This window comes from Boleophthalmus pectinirostris, unplaced genomic scaffold (assembly GCF_026225935.1).
Source record: "Boleophthalmus pectinirostris isolate CB_2022bp ecotype Guang Dong unplaced genomic scaffold, ASM2622593v1 HiC_scaffold_20, whole genome shotgun sequence".
Lineage (NCBI taxonomy): Eukaryota > Metazoa > Chordata > Actinopteri > Gobiiformes > Gobiidae > Boleophthalmus > Boleophthalmus pectinirostris.
The window spans coordinates 32,463,269-32,483,522 of record NW_026571153.1 but is presented as its reverse complement, the minus strand read 5'-3'; the positions used below and the strand labels follow the sequence as shown (position 1 = coordinate 32,483,522).

Genomic DNA, 20,254 nt, shown 5'->3' with positions numbered 1-20,254 from the left:
TGCTTGAATACATTGTAGAGTGCCACAGTGCTCTTATATGAGGAAAGGTTTTGTTTACTTAGTGACAAATCTTTATGTAGACCTTTATGCCTATGATTCACTTAGGGAGAAAAACGTGAGTGGGTGCCAAGTCCTTTTCCAGCTGGTTTGATCAATAAATTGTCTCTCCATAAGAGCAGATGTTGTGTCTGGTCACTGGTAAAGGACTCTTCTCTGACTAAGGAGTTTACTAGTGTGTGGTACTAAGAGCCTTCAAGTGAGTTCAGAGCCTCTGGGGAGACCAGTGCACCCCAAGGTGCTACTGAAATCACCAATAAGGCTGCAAAATGTATTGGAATTCAATCAAAATCACAATTTGAATGGACACAATTGGCACATTCTTTTGATTGTAGGAATAAGTAACTATTCTGAATACTGTCAGAATACAGTTTCTTAAAACATGTATTCTGAACATGCATTTTTAGTACATGTATTCAGTTACTTCCCAACACTGCCTGTAGTTTAGATCTACAAACATGTTCTGAAATGGGGTGCGGGTACTAGTTTGTCAGTTCATATTTCAGACTTTTTGTCCATTCTCTTGCATTCAGTAGAACCTTTATTAAAATATAAAATTGCAAATATAATCGAATAATTAGATATTTTCCCCAAATTATTCATTAGAGAGCAAATAAGATGTAAAGAGGAGAGTCGCAGTTTGTCTGAAAATGGACTGCTCTGCATTAATGAGATGTTGCTTATCTATGCCTGCTAAAAGAGTGGTTATATGTATGATAGCTGTTTAATTAGCAATTATAGCTGCCATGTCTTAGTGCTAATGCTAAATTAAACTTAACTAGACACTCCTGAACGCTTCATAGCCCCTGTTCACACCTGTTGGGTTCTGTGAGCTGCTGTAGACTGCGAAAGATTTTGGGGCAAAGACCATTTGGATTTGGTTGTTTAGCGCACTCGGTGTTCTCTGTGCATGTAAACGTAGTGACTGTCTCCTTGAATAAGTAAAGCTATTCTGTTTTGGGTGCATTCTCTGCTGCCGGAACTCTTAATCCCTCTGTACAGCACACACACTATCACTCACACACACAGTTGTACACAGTCATACAGTGGCACCGGCAAACAGCAAACAACTCCCAAATCCACCGCTACAATAATGACTGGTGAAGTTTAGGCCCCGAGAAGAGGATTACCTTTCTGTGTTTACCCCGGGATTTACTCATCGGATGGGAAACTGCAGTAATCACCAAAAGTGCACTGCAAAAAACACAAGAAAACTAAGTGTAACTACTTGAAATCAGAATTTTGAGTACTTTTGACTGTTTATAAGTATTAATTAGCAGGTAGGGATGGTTCCTGACAGTTACTCTTGCTTTTGTAGTACCCAAATACTTTTTTACTCTTACATTTCTGAGACCACTACTTTGTACTTTGAGTAATATTATTTTGAAGTAATGTATTACTTGAGTACACTTTTAGTTACATACTGTGGAAATCCTACATCTAATCATAAAAGCTTTTCATTGTCTGATAATCAGGAAGTGTGTGGTTAGCATGCTAATTGTCACAGTGACGGCAAATCCCTGCTCTTAAGTGAAAAAACGACATGACCCCAGAGTTGTTGTTTTTTTTTTTAAATTCCAGTCATTCCTCCGCAGTACGTGTTCAGTCGTTTTTGCAGTGTGCTTTGTTGTGGCTAAACTCTCCCTTTCACTCTTTTTTACAGGTATTTGATAATTGTTGTTTGCAGTAAAAGGTAGTCGTCGTCACTCCGGAAAGACAGGCTGTGTGGGATTGGAGCAGCGTTAGTTCATAAACACAGTGGTAATCTGGGCTCCTCTCAGGGGGCGACAGCCACACTCAGCTTTCTCTTTCTGTGTGCTCCGGTTTTCCATAGCCATCAGCAGCCACACCCACAAACACTCAGGCCTGCAAACACTCACACTCACGCACTCACACTGAGCAGCCCGTAATTCTACCGAAGTTTAAAATCTTTAAAAAGCTGAAAAACTTAACTAGTATGCATTCAGAATATCCTAATTATTGACCACAATGAGTTTATAAGCACTTTTCACAACTCTCCAGACCAGAGCGGACTTTTGCTATGACTCTAAAGCTAACAACAACTAGCATGCTAACACGCCCTTCCTGCTTCTTGGACAGTAAATGTTCAATGAATCCTGAAGGCTAGGCCATGAGTGACCTCACTCCCTCAGCCCTTTTACACAACTGATATTCAGTATACCATTATTTTAAATTGAACAAATTACAGTTACACAGTTAAAATTACAGTCAATTACAAATACACATTTACAAATACAAACTACTTGTATCAGTAGTACAGTTGCCAAAATGTACAGTAAGTACAGCCAGTTACAGTAAGTTGGGTATTTGTATTGAGTGCCTTTGCTACAGTGTGCACGTGAGTTGTACGTGAGGTGCACGTGAGGGCCGTGTTTGGAACCCAAGGTCAGGCTGGTGAGAGCAGCAGGTGGGTACACAGGTGGAGACGGGCCCCTCACTCACCAGGACATGGAGCTCATTAGTTCCTCACTGAGAGAAGGCTGCTCTACTATCTGTGGGCCCGGCTCTTACGGCAAGCAAATAGAGATTAATGCACAACATCATAAAGTGACAAAATGTGTGTTGTCAACACATTTTCAGGAGCCTTTCATCAATACAAGTGTTCATAGTTGTGTTCAGAAGTTTGATTTTCAACAAAAAGGAGAGACTGACTAACTGAAAATCTGTTGGCTAATACTAAAGCCTTGTATAGGGCCCGACCGACATGGGAAAAGCCGATATATTTAGTGATGTAAAAAATCACTTTCAATCTTCAGTTGATTATAAAACTTAGGTCTGGCTCTGCTGGATTTTATATTGGGTTTATTTAGGATACATTTATTGCTATTCTGCCTCTTTACAGTCCTTTTTAAAGACAGTAGGTCGGCCAAATAGCATTTTTGCATGACATTGTAGCTTGTAAACAAAGTCAGTAAACTACCACTATCAGCCTTTAGCAGTGAATGTTTGCGCGCTTCTGTAATTAATTATGCGTAAATGCAGATCATTCACACCTCTATTCACAGCTCATTTGCATATCAATGCAGATCCAGCCACTATAGTCACTTTACTCTAGCCCAATGTAAGAGAAAACAAGCTGTTTATGTGTGGGTGCTACAGCAGCTTAGTATTACCCAATGACAAAGAACCAAAAGTAGCTTCAGAAAGTGACACATTTGTAACACTCACTGCTCATACAAGTCATCACAAGTCATCACAAGTCATCACAAATAGGTGTCCTTTCAATCCTGACTCAAAACGATCATCTGTAAAGATAATATAATCCAGCATGTTGACTGCAGATGCATGTGTAAATAAGCACACGTGAGTGACGTGACTCTGGGGGTGTGTTCACGGGCAGTACAGTGTCACAGATGCATATATACTGCGCCACATATTAGGACATTTATCTGTCTGTAAAATGGATTAAATGGTCATAATAAAGTATCAATATCCTACATTTCTTGATTAATACAAATGATCAGGTTCAACCTTAGACCTGTTCCTGTGCTGTCCATGTGATCTGCATTGACAGGGACAGTCATTAACACATATAGAATGTGAAGCACCGTGCTGTGTGTCGACTCGTTACAATAGTGACTTGATGTGTATTGTCAGAGCAGAACCGCAGCAGATGTGTTCTCCTCCTCTTCCTGATAGAGGAGCACACAGAGCGCACTGTGCCCAGGGACAGTGCCTCTGGCCCTGGGAGGAGACAGGCTGTTTTTAGCCTGTCCTCTGCTCAAGATCCATCAACACATCTGTCACTCACTCTGATAGGACACACTCGACCGACAGGCCTGTCAACAACATTAGTACTGTATTTACTCAGGGTTTGATACATGAGAGATTAACTATCAGAATGGATTGTTTACTGATAATAATGAACATGTCCATTATTCATTTTAGATACAAAACTACTTGAGTGCACTATGTCACTTTTTTCCTTTTTTGCATTGTCTGGAATGTCACATTAACTGGGACTTAACCCCAAAACTATGACACAAGCATATTTCTCATAAATCTGATAACTTGGGCAGGACCTGGAGGAGGTGGCGGGGTGGGGGGCAGTCTTGTGTGATGTCAGATAGTACTTGAAATTGCCGTGCCAGTGGAAGCATCTTATAATTGTTTCTTTTCTCATTGACCCTCTGAAGTTGTATTTAGAATGATTCTTGCATGTTTGAGCAAGTGTCACGTCACCATTTCAGCACAAATGGAAAAACAAAAAAAAGTCCACTACTCTACTTAAGTGTCCATAGATGGAGCTGACAGCATACTCTGGCAGAAATGTACTTGCAGATGTGTCCTTTGTAATGAATATTGCAATTTAAATGTCCAAACATAATGATCCAAGTGTGTCATATCTGAACTCTGTAGCAGACAAGAGTGATTATTCAACTGATCGACATACATTCATACAGTGAGCTATTTTATGTAACTGCACAGTCACAGAGTTTGGCTAATCCACCTGTCAATCATGCCCCTCTGAACTTGTGGATTTAAGATCGTTGCCCAGACTGCACATATTTGTGTACCGGAGATGTGCGTGTTCTTGCCAGGCAAACATATCAGATCTAGCCTAGGCTCCAGAACACACACTTCAATTCTTTACAAAGATGTGAGTCTGGTCAGCAGTGAATCCCCCTGAGTTCAGATGAGGCTGTCTATATCAAAACAAATACGACTACTTAAAAAGAAAAAAAAAAAAAAAATGAAGGAAAATTGTGGATAGGCTCCGTAATTATAGAGATATGAATGCAGACCAATTATGAAACAATTACTTTTTACTTTTAACCATGTTATATTTTCCCCTCATCATTTAGTGATTCGTGCATGTTTGAGCAATCTTTAATGGCTTATTTTCAACTCGCTATTTTGTCGATCAACCCCTGTTTACTCCTCTACACGTCCATTGTGACATACATACTGTGTTCAGTTTTATTTTCTTGATTGGTGAGACACCTACGTATCAGCAGCGTCATGTAGTCATTTTGGTCCAAATGAAAAAATGAATAAAATTGCTCTGCTGCTCTGCTCTAGTGTGATGTGCAGTTATCCATATGAGGGGCCCACAGCATGCAGCACTTTGTTGTGATGACATTTACGGCGACATCAGCTCCCATCGGGAACCACAGTTTTCTAACACGGAAGTAAGAGGACTTATTTTATCAGGTGTTTTAGATGAATATTGTGGTTTAAAGTGTTCTAATTATATCAGAATGACCCAGAGTTATCATGGATTTGAAATATAGTGCACACACAAGCACTATAGAGGGATTATCACACTACATCCCTCCTCGCTCTACTGCACATGTGGCCTGCAGAAAGAGCCCCTGTCATGTCATGTATCATGTCAGCGTCTTGTAGATTTCAGGCTTTTTGGCTAGATGTGTCCATCAGGTATGAATGGATGTTTGGCCACTGAAGTTTGGGCCATTTCTTCTCATCATTTATCCACTCACCTGGATTTAAAGCATATGGGTCTTTAAGACATATCCCACTCATTAATGTTCATTTAGCAGCAGAACGTCTTTTATCACACAGTGAAAGTGTTGTAGTGCTCTGACAACATGGATCTATAATCAAAACTGGGTAAGGCATTCCCCCTCTGTCCCAGCTTGAAACCAACTAGTGGCCGCTCCAGGTACTGCAGCTCCCGGGAGTTTGGGCCAAGAAAGAATTCTCCCATAGAAGTACAATGCCTTTTTTGGGAATTCAAACTGCCCGTGTTCGGCTCACAGCTATTGACAACTTTCACAAAGGTCAGATTTTGTTGGGAATCTTTTCTATTTTCACAAGATAAAACTCTTAAAAATTTAAATCCTCAAAAAACCTAAAAGTTCGTTTTGTAAGAGTTAGCCTAGCCCTGCTCTAGCAGCTCTCGCTCTGATTGGTCCAGACGCTCCACACCGTGCACGTTACCTATGTCACACGGGTGGGAGGAGCTCACCCCTATTGAGGAACTAAATGTGGAAATGAAATTTTTATTTGGGTCCATAAACCAATGAGCACAGACCACTGACAACAATACAAAGTCATCTTGGATTCATTGTTCAGATTTGATTATAGTTCTATGACTGACAATAGCGCTTGCTAGTGTTGCAACTTCATGTTAATCGCACAGACAGCAGCACTTTCTGTGCTCTGGGTGTGTGCACATCCACTGTGCTGATAAGCTAATCATCTATCTATAGGTTAAACCAGGTCAGCAAGCATTCATTCAGAAACAAATCTACAATCTGACATTTACACAGCAAACTCCCCCTGAGAATTCTGACCTGTGTCAGCTCCAGTAAAACAATAGTCCTACATAAGCTGTATAAGAGGTGCTTCCCTGAGGTGTATGTTATCACAGTGTGCTTAATGGTCTTTGGAGAAGGTAGTTAGCTCGTACAAAGCCTATTCATTTTCTGCTTGGGCGGTCACCTCTTCTTTCCTCTGTGCTGTACTCTGTACTTTCTTCACCTCTATTTGTCCTTCGTATTACAACTCTTCTCTCTCACACAGCCCCGAGGAAATACAGCTCACAATTTCCCAGAAGTTGCTTTTGTTTTTCATAACTATCCAAACTAGGACAGCTAATGTGATTGGAAATGAAAAACACATTACCCACAATGAATTTAATCACATTACTTTGGAGATACGCTGGATTTCAATCATCCTAAATTTCTGTTGACTTGTAATGGAGATAGAGGACACATTTAAGGACTGTTGTTAATACACACAGGCTTTGTTTTTGCAAATATATACAAATGGGAAATGCTTCTCTTCCCTTTTCGATTTCTATTCCCTTCGTATTTCCTGGTCGAGTCACAGGTGAGTCTTATCAGACCTTGTTGATGTGGCATTGATGTTAAAATACAGCAGGCGGAGGTAATCAGACAACAAATGTGGGCTGTTACATCACATTGTTCTTCTTCATGTTTGCTCTTGTTCAGCATTAAAGAGGCACTATTACACTTGTATGGGGTATTCATTAACACGTAACATATTTAGATCACCATGTTACCTTTCACTGTTATACTGTAATTACTGTATTTTTCAGACTATAAGGCACACCGGATTATAAAGCGGAATATCAATTATGTTCAATTCTCTTGTTTATTTTCATACATAAGGTGCACCAGATTATCTTCTGCACATTTACAAGCACAATTTGGATTTAGGAACATCCATTACACAATAGTTATGAAATCTTACTGATTTCTTGGAGGCAGTCACAGACTAGGGACTATGAAAGTCTGACTATTGCTCATCCCCCCCGCATTTCCTGAGAAAACACAGGCTCCGCCCTCCAAACGTGATGTAGCCCTTCCTCCGCCCATCTCAGGGAGGGAGGGGGAGACAGGCGTGCACCCTGATATTGGTAGGAATAAACTTTTATTCATCATGGAGATACAGCGCGTTCAACAGCATGTGTTGGACCCGGAATCGGATGAGGACTTTGAGGTGCACCAAGCTCAAGCACCGCGTTGACATCAGCTGAACATTACTGATTGGTAAAATATTAATAAACACTAGTAGATCAACTTATTATATCATGTTAACTGCAGTGTAGAACATTGAGCTTATCGCTTTTGTTTAGGTGTTCATGTGGGAATTGTCAGCCGCTGCGGGGTGGAGGCGGGGCGAAGGCGGTGGAGCGGGTGTGAAGCTCTTTCTGCTATGTCACATGCATCATAGGTGTAGCTGCCGCGTCATCGTTGTAGCAGCTTTAGTTCGTTGTCACGTGGGAGGGTGGCAGAAATACGCTGCAATTGTGAAAAAATGACGAATCAATCTAATAACCACTTCGGCAACATATACAAGGCCCACACATCACTCTTAGAAGGTAGAAAGCTCTGAAAAGTTGATTTTGCCTGAGATGGGCCCTTTAACAGAAACAAACGGATGACACTTGAGACTGAGCCATTAGCCCAGGCAATTATGATTCTTTGGCAGATCCTGGCGTAATTCTCCGGCGGTGCCTCCCTGTCTTGATTAATGTATATTATGAATGTGAATGTGGTAGATCATTTACGTTTTTGTTTTTTTGTTTTTTATTTCTTACAAACACGACTCAAATATACATTGAGTAGTAATTTGTTTAATGCAAACATTTGTTTACAGAAACGAAATTTAAAACCACAAGGCTCATTTGCATAAAGTATAAGCTCTGAAAAAAACAGCTTGCTTCTTGTGCGCTGGTGCAGTCAGCTTCTGTCGGAACTAAAGGACATGACGTTACGTATGAAAATTGGTTTGAGGTCAGTAAGCACAACTAGAATTAATACATAAGGCACACCGGATTATAAGGTGCACTGTCGATTTTTGAGAAAATTAAGGTATTTTAAGTGCGCCTTATAGTCTGAAAAATACAGTAGTTTCAGTTTGTTTTTGATGCTCTGAGTCCTTTGCTCTCTATGCTAAATCTACCCCCTTCACAACACAATCAGCATGCATCCTTCTAATAAAACTACAGCACATCTAATCAGGTTTGTGAAGTTGTAGTGAATTGTTTTGTATAATGCTATGGTATATTTAGGAAAAAAGCCTACGTCACTCAGACTAATCTTAGGCAGAGCATTGGGCAGAAACGTACAGCTAACCATAAAGAGGGTTTGAATAGAGATCACTCAAACATGCATGCATCACATCCAAAACATTCTCTGCATTCTATTTTTTTTTGTTTCAGTTTCAGTCAATTTGAGCAGAAATACAGCCTATTTTTGGTGACAGCGGAAAGTGCTTGGGTGCTTTTGTGGATAGTTAAGATGCCTGCGCTTTTCTGTCAACTGGATTTAACACCAGTTTGACTTTTTGGACTAGTTGTGACATTTCAACCAATCACCGTGAAGTCTTTGTGTGAGCTCTTTCTGTTGGCTTTCTGTGAGAGCCGTCCCAGTCTGATGTGATGTGTCCCACTCCTCACAACTCACAAGGATACACGAGTATGAGGTTACATTGCAGTTGGATATATTCCTCAGATGGCTCAGCCCTGCCCAAAAGTGTATGTTTCCTGTAATGTGTTTAGTCAGGGTTATAGAGTAGTTGTTTCCCCTCTTTGTCCCTCCTCCTCTCCCTCTGCATTAGCGTGTCCATTACCTTGTGTCCTGTGCTCGTCTCATCTGTGTAAATAAGTGAGCACAGTCCTGCAGGGCCTGTCCATTAGTCCCACTTATGTCTGTGTGAGCTTCTGTTTCTGTCAATACAGCTCTGCTCTACAGCTCTGTGCTCTGAGCCTGTCCCACAAAGAGTGCTTCACAAGAAACATTTCACAACACTGTACCTGATTTCTACTGTCCTAAAAACTAATTCATTATCAACAGTTCAAAATTCTTCCTCACTTTCCTTATGCATTCTGAGCATTCTAATTATTTACCACATTGAGTTTATTTGAGCTCTTCACAACTTTTAGAGACCAGAGCCGAGTTTTACCATCACAGTAAAGCTAACAACAAACAGCATGCTAAACATGCACTCCCTGATGATCAGACAATGAAACGCTTTATAATTAGATACAGAAAGCACACAGCAGAATTATTTTTAGCTTGATGTGTTTTTATTGTTTCTCGTGACAAACAAACATGTACTGTATTTTTTGGACTATAAGTCGCTCGAGAGTATAAGTCGCACAGGCCAAACACATATATGAAAACACACGTAAAACACATAACACATATAAAAAAAAAAACATATATAAGTCGCTCTGGACTATAAGTTGCACTTTTTGAGGGAAATTTATTTTATAAAATCAAAGATCAAGAACCGACATTTTATGTTGAAAGGCAAGTTATAGTAATAACAACAGAATAGAGAACAACAGGCTGAATAGGCGTCTGGTATGTGAACGTAACATATATTAATAGTTGTTCAGATAATTATAGCATAAACAACATAAGTTTACCAAACTCTCAATCTCACTCCAAATCACTAAATTCATTGAATTCGTCATCCTTGTTGTCACTTCTGAGCAACTCCACGCAACTTGGGTCGTTACTGAAGTCCAGGCACGGCGCACCCTCCCGGTTGCCGTGAAGCTGTGTTTTTCACCAGTCTCTCACAAGTTTCTCGTTCACTCTAAACTTTCTTTCTGCTGCTCAATTACCGTTATCGGCTGAATATTATAAGGACAGCGTCTTATTCTGCACGAGACACACAAGCCTAGAGTGCCCTCTCATGGCTGTCGGTTTGAAAAATGTAATATATAAGTCGCACCGGAGTATAAGTTGCACGACCACCCAAACCATGAAAAAAGTGTTACTTATACTCCAAAAAATACGGTAGTTGTATTGTTGCTTCATTAATCTATTAATCCAAAGTCATCTTCTCTAAGCCTAAGAATGCTCCGTTTGCATGTTGGCAGTTTAGTTGTGTCCCAGATAAAACTCTGGACTTTTCCTATATACTTTTTAAGCCCATAAACACTGGACTTATTCTGCGCTCAAACTGTGTTCACAACAAACATGAGGCTCAATTTGCATTGCATGGCTCTATTAGCTCTATAAGGCTCAGTTGTTTATTTAATGGATGTTCATTCCTGTTGCTGACAGCAGATGGAGCCAGGGACGGACTGGGACCAAAAAAACAGCCCTGGACTTTTCCCCCATAAATAGGCCCACCATGGGGGATAAACGCCTAAAAAACACCTAAATCACTTCATTTCTGAGTGACTTAGCTTTTTTGTCTTTTCCCATCCACCTCCTTACGTTTTCTGTTCAGCATCTGTGACATGTGTTGAAACCAACAAGTAGGGTCAGCTCTATGTCCCTTCATTTCTAAGATTTTTCTTATTTCTAAGTAGTATTTTATTTTTTACCGCATTTAAAGGGATGATTCAGAGTCATTTCAACCTAGGGTCCTTTGCACCATGACCTCTACATTACATCTGTAGTCAACTGCTGCTGGATAATAGGTTGGGTGTAATTGATGACCAAATTCGGAGAAATGGGGATAAAATCTGTTGCAAATTGATGATAAAGGAAATGTGGGAACATAGGGATTAATTTAATTTAAAAAAAAAGGGGGGGAAACATAAGGCTGAGAGAACATAGGCACACTCTCCACTGAATAACCCACTCTTCTTTGTCGCCTTTAGGCCTATGCAATTTACCGTATTTTCCGCACTGGCGCTCTAGATTATAAGGCACATTGAATGGTCTATTTTCAAACTTTTTTCACACATAAACCGCACCGGACTATAAGGCACATTAAACCAAACACAACAGTGTGATGGGTGAGTGGTTTTGTTTGTTTGTCGCGTGCACGGTGACTCTGGGCTTTGTTCAGTTGTGGCGTGTAGGGAGGGTGCTGTCTGGGACCGCTGGATTGTCGGCGTGTTCGCAGTGACTCAGTTGTTCAGTTGTGTCTAGAAGTGGCACATTGCACTTGCTTTTTCGGTTCGTTCGGAGTGATGAGTGTGTCTGTTGGTGTTTTTCCCTCCGCGGTTGCTGTCCGCTCCGTGTGTGTTTGCGTGTTCTGTGGGTGGTGTGGCTTTGTAGTTTACTGAAGTCGTGCTGGGACACTCAAGTGGATTCGTGTATAGGGTGCTCTGGATTGTTGGGCGCGCAATCGTTTTTTGATGGGGTGGAAGGCTTTTGAGTGCTCCCTATAATGCGGAAAATACGGTATGCTTGACAAATGGGCAACTTAAAGTATTAGAGCCCTCTGCTGTTGGTACAGTGTTTTCCAGAATGCACAGATTGCCAGTCCGCCACCTAAAAGCCTCACTGGAAACACTACCTTACAAATTAAGTATATATTATAAAGTACATTATTCAAAAGCAGACATTATTTAAAGTTAGAAAATGTGAAAGACTCATTCCAAGCTGAGGAAAAGCCGGCGTAAAAGAGAATTACAGCCACAAGAATGTATCACACTTGTGCTTTGTGTGATAAAACAAGTTAAATGTGTGCTCGGCTTTTAAGACCAAAAATATAATGCACCATTTCGCCAGTCACCAAGGTCACCAACCAATCATCTCCCTCATGTCTCCGTCCAGATAACACCCGTGATGGACGAGCACATACTGTATCTCCACTGTATAGAGCCTCTCTCTCTCTCTTTATCTTTTCCTCTCTTTCTTTCTCCTCTCTTTGTGTGTCTCTGTCTCTCCTCTTCCCCTGCTTCCCTTTTTGTCTCTCTGGTCTCTGGTCCAGATAAGAGGCTTGATGGACGAGCGTATACTGTATTTGTATGTGTTTTTCTATCTCCCACTCTCTCTATCACTGTCTCTTCGATCTCTGTTTGTTTTTGTCTCTCCTCTTTTTTCTCTCTCTCTTTCTCTGTTTATCTCTCTCTCCTCGGTCTCTCTTTGTCCCTCTACGTCCCTCTGTGTCTCTACTCCCTGCATCTCTCTCTCCTCTCTCTGTTTCTCTGTCTCTCGGTGCCTTGCTCTTTATCTCTGTCTCTCCCTCTGTCTCTCTATCTCTCTGCGTCTCCTCTCTCTTTCTTCTCTCTCTCTCTGTTCTGTTTCTCTCTGTCTCTCTTATCTCTCTGTCCCTCCCTCTGTCTCTCTATATCTCTGCCTCTCTCTACTCTCCCTTTTTTCTCTCTCTGTTTCTCTCTTCTCTTGCTCTCACTCTATCTCTCTCATCTCTCTGTCTCTGTATCTTTCTGCCTCTCTCTGTCTTCTCTCTGTCTCTGTTTTCTCTCTTTGTCTTTGTCTCCTGTCTCTCTGCCTCTCTCCCTCCTCTCTCTTTCTTCTCTCTCTGTATCTCTCTGCCTCTCTCCCTCCTCTCTCTGTCTTCTCTCTCTGTCTCTGTATCTCTCTGCCTCTCTCTCTGTCTTCTCTCTTTGTCTCTATATCTCTCTGCCTGTCTCCCTCCTCTCTCTGTCTTCTCTCTCTCTGTCTCTCTCATCTATCTGTCTCTCCTCTTCTCTGTCTCTCCCCTCTGTCTCTCTCTATCTCTGTATCTCTCTGCCTCTCTCCTCTGCCTCTCACTCCCCTCCTCCTCTCCTCTCCTCCGTCCTTCCTGTATGACGTCATAGGAGCACCCATTACCCCGGCCGGTCTGCGTCCTCTCAGATGACCGCTGTAAATCTGCGCGGGCTTTGGCTGACTCATGTTGTCAGGAAACAAGGGGGCTAATCAGAGCTAATGTGGCCGAGCAGAGTGCCTCGTCTGTGGGGAGGGGTACGCCGAGCTCCCCTGAGTCCTGGAGGTACTCTCGGCACTTTGGGAGGTTCTCTTGGGAGTACTGCACTACTGCATAATTGGTGCAGTGTTTGTCCCCTTCAAAGGCACTAACAAAAGAATAAGGGGATGATTCTGGCACTTTTTTGCCTTTTCAGCTATCAGCCTTAAAGGTGCACTTTAGCTGTTATCAGTCCGGCCAGAACTCTGCCGGTGCCGGTTTCTGCACCAGTTACCCCGGGGACCAAAGTGCTTACCGGTGAACGAGCCGCATTCATACCATGAAGTGATCCCATGATGCTTCATCGGCAGAGGGTGTGGATTTACCACCAAATTAAAAGTAAGGCCATACGAAAATCACAGCAAGGAAAATATCGATCATGGATTGCATCACTGACACCAGTGAGCATTTGTATTCATACAAATCATTATTTTTCTACACTGAGCTCTGCTACAACATCTGCTGTGGAGAAGGAGGCAGCGACACCCAATCCAAAGATTGAACCAAAGATTGAACCTCACCAGGCAAACACAGATATAGCAAATATTTGACCTCCTCTGCTGACCACTGCACAATCTTCTTGTCACTTGAATTCTCCACCATATTCCACACACATGTTTTCTTTGTTTGCTTGTTTTACCACGTGTGACCTGAATTAACCTGCTGACATCTACTGTGTTGTCACGGTTCGCTTGGAAAAAACAAGTTTCCCTTGGTTCCCATCAGAAATCAACTTTTCAGTTCCTGAAAGCTCTGATTTTCAGTTTGAGCATGTCAGTCGGTTTTATTAAATTACAGGTAGTTTTATAGCTCAAAAATACCTTGACAAACAGGCATTGTGACTGTGAGCGGGGTCGCCTCTCCACAGATCTGACCTGTAACTTGGTCTGGTTTGGTCTCCATGAAGATAGAAATGTTTAATGCCATGCAATAACAAGGATGAAATGCATATGATGGATCTTCCACCAGAGAAGTTACCTAATGCACCTTTAAAAGGTTTTTTTTTTTTTGGAGCTTACCAGGTTGTAACGTTGTTACCTCATCAGAAACATGTCTGAACAGATTTTAGATGTCACCTGTGCTTGTTTGAGTAGCGATCTCTCCAAGCCTGTATCACCCATGCTCCTACATGGATATTTTTCAGAAATATACAAAACCACAATAAAACAACAGTAACACAAAAGTGAAGCATGTTTGATATAAAGTTTGAATGTTTGATGGAGGACATATGATTGTATTTAAAGGGTCCATATTATGCTATTTTCTGATTTTATTTATAATGTTGTTTCCTCATCACAAACAAACCTGGGAGCCCTGGAATTACTAATCTCTACTGAACAAAAGATAAAATGGGCTGTTAACTTAAAAACTACCACTTCATGACATCACAAGGTGGAACAGAGCATTTTGAGCTTGGAGATGTAGACAGACTAGTAATAAAGGGTTACTCAAACATGTGTGAATGAAACAAAACACAACTCCAGGTCTGATTTTGAGGAACAATTCTAACATGGCTTAAAGCTCACAAGAGTTTACACATGTCACACCTTAGAAAACCAAGAAAAGACATTTAAGCAAAATCCTACTTTTAATATAAACATTAAAAGTTCTATATTACACACATGGACTTTGTGTAGTGGTATGTTTCAAGTTTCAACTCAGGAATGTTTGTGATGAAGAAACAACATTAGAACAGATCAGAAAATAGCGTCATATGTGCCCTTTCATTTCTTCCCCTCTCATAATTTGAAATGCTCTGAAATTCTGAATGAATGAATATGCATGAAGTGAACAGGAAGAGTTGGGAAGTTCTCTTGTGTTTGGAAATGCATTATTAACAGTTTTAGGTGGATGTTCTGGTCTTCTGCTCCCCTCAGACCCATTAGCACAGTCCTAATGGGGCATTAACAATTCAGCAGCGCAGAGCAGAGAGACGGAGAGATAGAGAGAGAGGGATAGATGGAGAGACAGAGCGAGAGAGAGGTGGAAGAGGTGGGGCCCGAGGAGAGGAAAGAAAAAGATCACCTTCAATAATGCATCACAAATTTTTATTATTAGAGCTGTGGGTCTAAAATGATTACGCTTTTACTGCTAAAACATTTACACAGATTATATTTAAAGCAACAACATGTAACTTTCTGGAACTGCATGTCACCTGCTTGATTCCATGGAAATAGAAAGTTCAAACCACACTTCGGAACATTCTCCATGGATATAGATATATTTTATGCCATACTGTGGAATATTATAACTAAAGGAACAACACAGGGTTCCCACTCTTTATCACTGACAACATTTCTAAACTTTTCCATGACTTTTTCATGACCTAAAGTGAATTTTCCATGACTTTACAGCACCTACATGTTTCCACTCACCTTATGGTTTGGGATTATAGTTTTTTATTGTTCAAAATCCTGTCAGTTCATTTATTGTCGTCTCTTTTAAACAAAAGGCGGAGACGTTCGGAAATAATCATAATAGCCTAATGAGAACTTAACAGAACACTGTCGTTGTGTGAAAGAGATAGGCCTGTAACGATAATCAATAAATCGATTAATCGTATGATAACTTTTAACAACTTTAACTTTTTCCAGCCACGATAAATTCTATTTGCATGCATGTTTGTTTTCCTCGCTCTCTGTCGCTCTCTGTCGCTGAGACTGAATGTTAGAAGGCTTCTATCGCTCTCTGACTCCTCTCGTTTAACAAGTGTAATGACGCTTGAACCAACATGCACTGTGTTTATCAACAGAGAGGATGTGCACATAGTCTGCGCGCTTTCTGCACTCCGCTGTCCATGCGGTGCACTAGCAACACAAGCTAGCGCCACTGTCAAGGGTAACAAAACAGTTCATCGCCAAAACAAGTCACGATGCCGAATCAACACTGGTGAGTGGGACACGTCTACACAGCCACATGCGTCAAATGCAGCGAGCACGAAAACAACCAGAAGAAATGTCTCAAACCTCAACAGCCGATATAAACCCAAACCCGAGCGACACAACTAGCCTAGGCCCCGGGAGAACCCGAAATCCCGAAATCGAACCGACACGACACCAGACAGGACATTTAAATGACCAAAATGCCGAGCAGCAGCCACAGAAAGACGAGTCACAATATTCCAATGTAAGTCAGTGATTAAAATAACTTTTAAGGGCAATTTTGTTACAGAGACTTAATAATCCATTTTATTTAATGCTTTGGTTGGATTTGGTTCAGCAGTGGTTTATTCAAGTGCATTTTTGTGAACAAGTCCTTGCTGTCAGTCAGACACATTAGGCTATTCCTATGTTAAGTCTGTTTTATTTAGGCCTATTGTTTTTGTTTGTCTTACAGTTCCTGTTTTAAATGTTCTTTAGAAAGTAAGGTTTATTGATCATTGAGAGGATGTATTTGCATTTTTATTCCATGGTCATTATATTAGTTGAAATTGGTCTCAAAATGTCAATATTATCGTTTATCACAAGAAATTCTTGGTCAATTAATCGTCCTGCAAAATTTGTTATCGTTACAAGCCTAGAAAGAGATACTAAAATTCCATGACTTTTCAAAAACTTTCATTGAAGTTACAAAATTCCATGACATTTCCAGGCCTGGAAAATTACATTTTCAGTTTGCATGACTTTTCCAGGATTTCCATGGCTGTGGGAATGCCAACATTTTCATGGAGACAGCAGGCCCAGGCCAAGTAAGAGCCATGTTTGTGGAGATGCGAGCTGGCTCTCAAGTTTTCAGTGTAATAAAACATCTAAAAATAAAACAACAACAACAACAACATAGTTTTATTTGAGTCTATTTTTAAAGGTTACAGAGTGTGGCTTTAGCGTGCATAGTTGTTTTTTGTTGTTGTTGTTGTTGTTGTTGTTGTTGTTTTGGCTATAATTTGACTTCCAGGTGAGCAGATGTGATATACGTAGAGATAATTCCAACTGTTTCCTTACAAAAAACAAAACTGTCCAAACCTTGTCTAATTTACACACAAATTATTATTTGATAAAGCACATTTTATGATGTCTTTATTACTATTACTATTTAATGTACATGCTTAAATTGTCCTGAAAATGTGTTCCTATGCTTACATTTTTTTCAGCATTTTACATGGAATTTGTGCATTGATACTTTGCAGTGACATCACACTGGGGGTCTTCTACATGCATGTGGACGGCAGAATATTCATCAGTTACCATGGTGACACAATGCACATGTCAGTAAACCCAGGTCGATACATTTTAAGATAAAAACACATTTTCAAGAGTGTCCATGGTCCTGAATTTTACCAAAAAGGTGAGAGTGACAAACTGAAAAACTGTCGGCTAATGCGAGCTGTAAATTTATATGAGAGGGACTTGTTTAAGAGCACAGATCAGCTCTTTCTGGTCAAACTGTGTTAAAACAAAGTTCAGATAATCTATAATGTACAAAGTTTCAGATGGAGCAGTGCCTCCAGTTATAGCGTCCCACCCCAGGGAATGTTGATGACATCAGTTGCAAAGTTTCAATCAATTAAAAGCACATTAAAATGATTTGTCTGAGTTCTCGAGTGGAGTTCTACATTCACAACATGTCCGCTCTAACGGGACATTCTTTACTATAGGTTACCATGGCGACAGTCTCTCTAGTCCCTTTTTGTAGCTCATTGATTGCTGACATAGATAGAGGGATTCCATTTTTGAACTCAGCTACTTCCTGTGGTGGTTTTCAGAATCTACAATGAGATGATGTCAGACACTCCGATGGGGGCAGAGACAGTTTCCCCTGTGGATTATCCTGTACTGCCATGAAATATAATAAGTACATTCACAAACGCTGAACCTAATTATTTTTATTAGTGACTGGACTCAAGAACTCACATTTTTTCCACACAAATCTGCATTTTAACAAGATTCAGATTTATTTGAGCTGCCCCCATTTATATCAAATATTGGCCTGTAGAATGTTGTGATGTCATCTGAAACTCAGGCTCCACTGTGTTTTTAAAATCTTCACCTACATTGGACCCATTCTCCTCATATGACCCAATACATTTCTTTGACGTTGCTGTATTTTATCATTTCAAGTTGAACTCCACATCATTTTGCACTTTCATGTAGCTACCATCAACAAGCACTTCAAATATTAATAGGCAACTGCAGAACTTGTTACAGTTTAAATGTGGGTGCACTGACTCAAAATGCAAACAAAGCATTAATGTTATGATGTTATCTTATACATCCTCTGAGTAGTGTAGAGCTGTAACCTCTTACCCAATGCTGCCATCTGCTGGTCAAAATAGTAAATACATGAAATCTATTTTACGTCAACGAGAATGCGTTTTTAATAATCAAGGAGAGTCAAAACCTTAAGGCATATTCTGATGTGGAAGCAAAAGCATTGGCTTTATAATTATATATGTCTCTCCCGCTGGTCACTGGTGGGCGTGATTGACAGATGGATTAGCCAATCAGGGACACACATGGTCTGATCTTATAAAACTGCTTGTTACGAGCAAAAAATAAATAAAAAAAATCACTAAATAGAGAAATTTCATTTTGTTCAAAGTGATAGGTGATCAATGAGCTCCTTCATTTCACATGTGCCACTGAAATAAACAAATCTGTTTAGATCGACAGACATGTTGAACCTGACTCGAGATGTGACAGACAGATTTCTCATACTGATATGCCTCTGTATGAATTTGCCTGCCAAGTGTCCAGGACAAACTGAGATGCACTAGTTAAATAAGTGTATCTATGAGTTATATGAGCTGGTGTCATGTGTGTGCAGACTTGTGCGTGCTGGGAGCAGAGATTGACCTGCAGCAGGTGGACAACAGTGTGTTTGCCCTGGAGACTGTGCTCAAGAACTGGCTACATGAGCAGGGAGGAGACCGAGAGCACCTGCACCTGCTGCTGCCCAGCCCCACGGGCACTCCAGGTAATACCCCACACACAGAGAGTACCTGCAGCCCCACAGGAAGTCCAGGTAGTACCCCACAACACAAAGAGTGCCCCCAGACCCACTCTGTGGGTCTTGTGTGTAATAGTGCACTGGTCTTGTGTGTAATAGTGCACTGGTCTTGTGTGTAATAGTGCACTGGTCTTGTGTGTAATAGTGCACTGGTCTTGTGTGTAATAGTGCACTGGTCTTGTGTGTAATAGTGCACTGGTCTTGTGTGTAATAGTGGTAATAGTGCACTGGTCTTGTGTGTTAATAGTGCACTGGTCTTGTGTGTTATAGTGCACTGGTCTTGTGTGTTATAGTGCACTGGTCTTGTGTGTAATAGTGCACTGGTCTTGTGTGTAATAGTGCACTGGTCTTGTGTGTAATAGTGCACTGGTCTTGTGTGTAATAGTGCACTGGTCTTGTGTGTAATAGTGCACTGGTCTTGTGTGTAATAGTGCACTGGTCTTGTGTGTAATAGTGCACTGGTCTTGTGTGTAATAGTGCACTGGTCTTGTGTGTAATAGTGCACTGGTCTTGTGTGTAATAGTGCACTGGTTTTGTGTGTAACAGAGCAAAGGTCTTGTGTTTAATTGTGTACTGGTCTTGTTGGTGGTTGCAGTGTGTGTGAAGTGTGACATGCAGGAGCGCCTCATTAGCCCCGCCCTCCTCCCCCTGAGCACAAACCTCAGGGTGAAGACAGAAACCACCCGTGACTTCCTCCCTGGCAAGAGCTCAGCCAATCAGAGCGCAGCCCCTCAGAAACTCAAGGCCATCAGGTGAGTGACACAGACATGAGTGTGTGAGTGAAGCAAGTGAATGAATGAAAATACTTACACGCTGAGACTGCCACAGATACAAACAAGAAGTATTTACCTCTACTCTGAAGTATTTACCTCTACTCTGGAGCTTATGTGACACGCTGAGTAACTACCCTATTGTCCCTTAGTCTCGAGTGGGTTCTGGCTCTAAACACTTAACTCTTGACTCTGTACTTCTACTTCTACTTTTGGACACATCTGCAGTCCTGGTTTAGCCCTGCTTTGGTCCTGGTTCAGCCCTGCTTTGGTCCTGGTTTAGCCCTGCTTTGGTCCTGGTTCAGCCCTGCTTTGGTCCTTGTTTAGTCCTGGTTTGTTCCTGGTTTGGGCCTACTTTAGTC

General features: G+C 41.1%; 1 protein-coding gene across 1 annotated transcript in view; it reads left to right on the top strand.

Moving 5' to 3' along the window:
- The window catches only part of m1ap (meiosis 1 associated protein), a 67,220-nt gene that overhangs the window by 33,299 nt on the left and 13,667 nt on the right, over positions 1–20,254 (top strand). The window contains exons 5-6 of the mRNA XM_055156548.1: positions 18,940–19,089; positions 19,718–19,874. Of these exons, the coding sequence (XP_055012523.1) occupies positions 18,940–19,089; positions 19,718–19,874 (307 nt within the window). The remainder of the gene's footprint in view (positions 1–18,939; positions 19,090–19,717; positions 19,875–20,254) is intronic.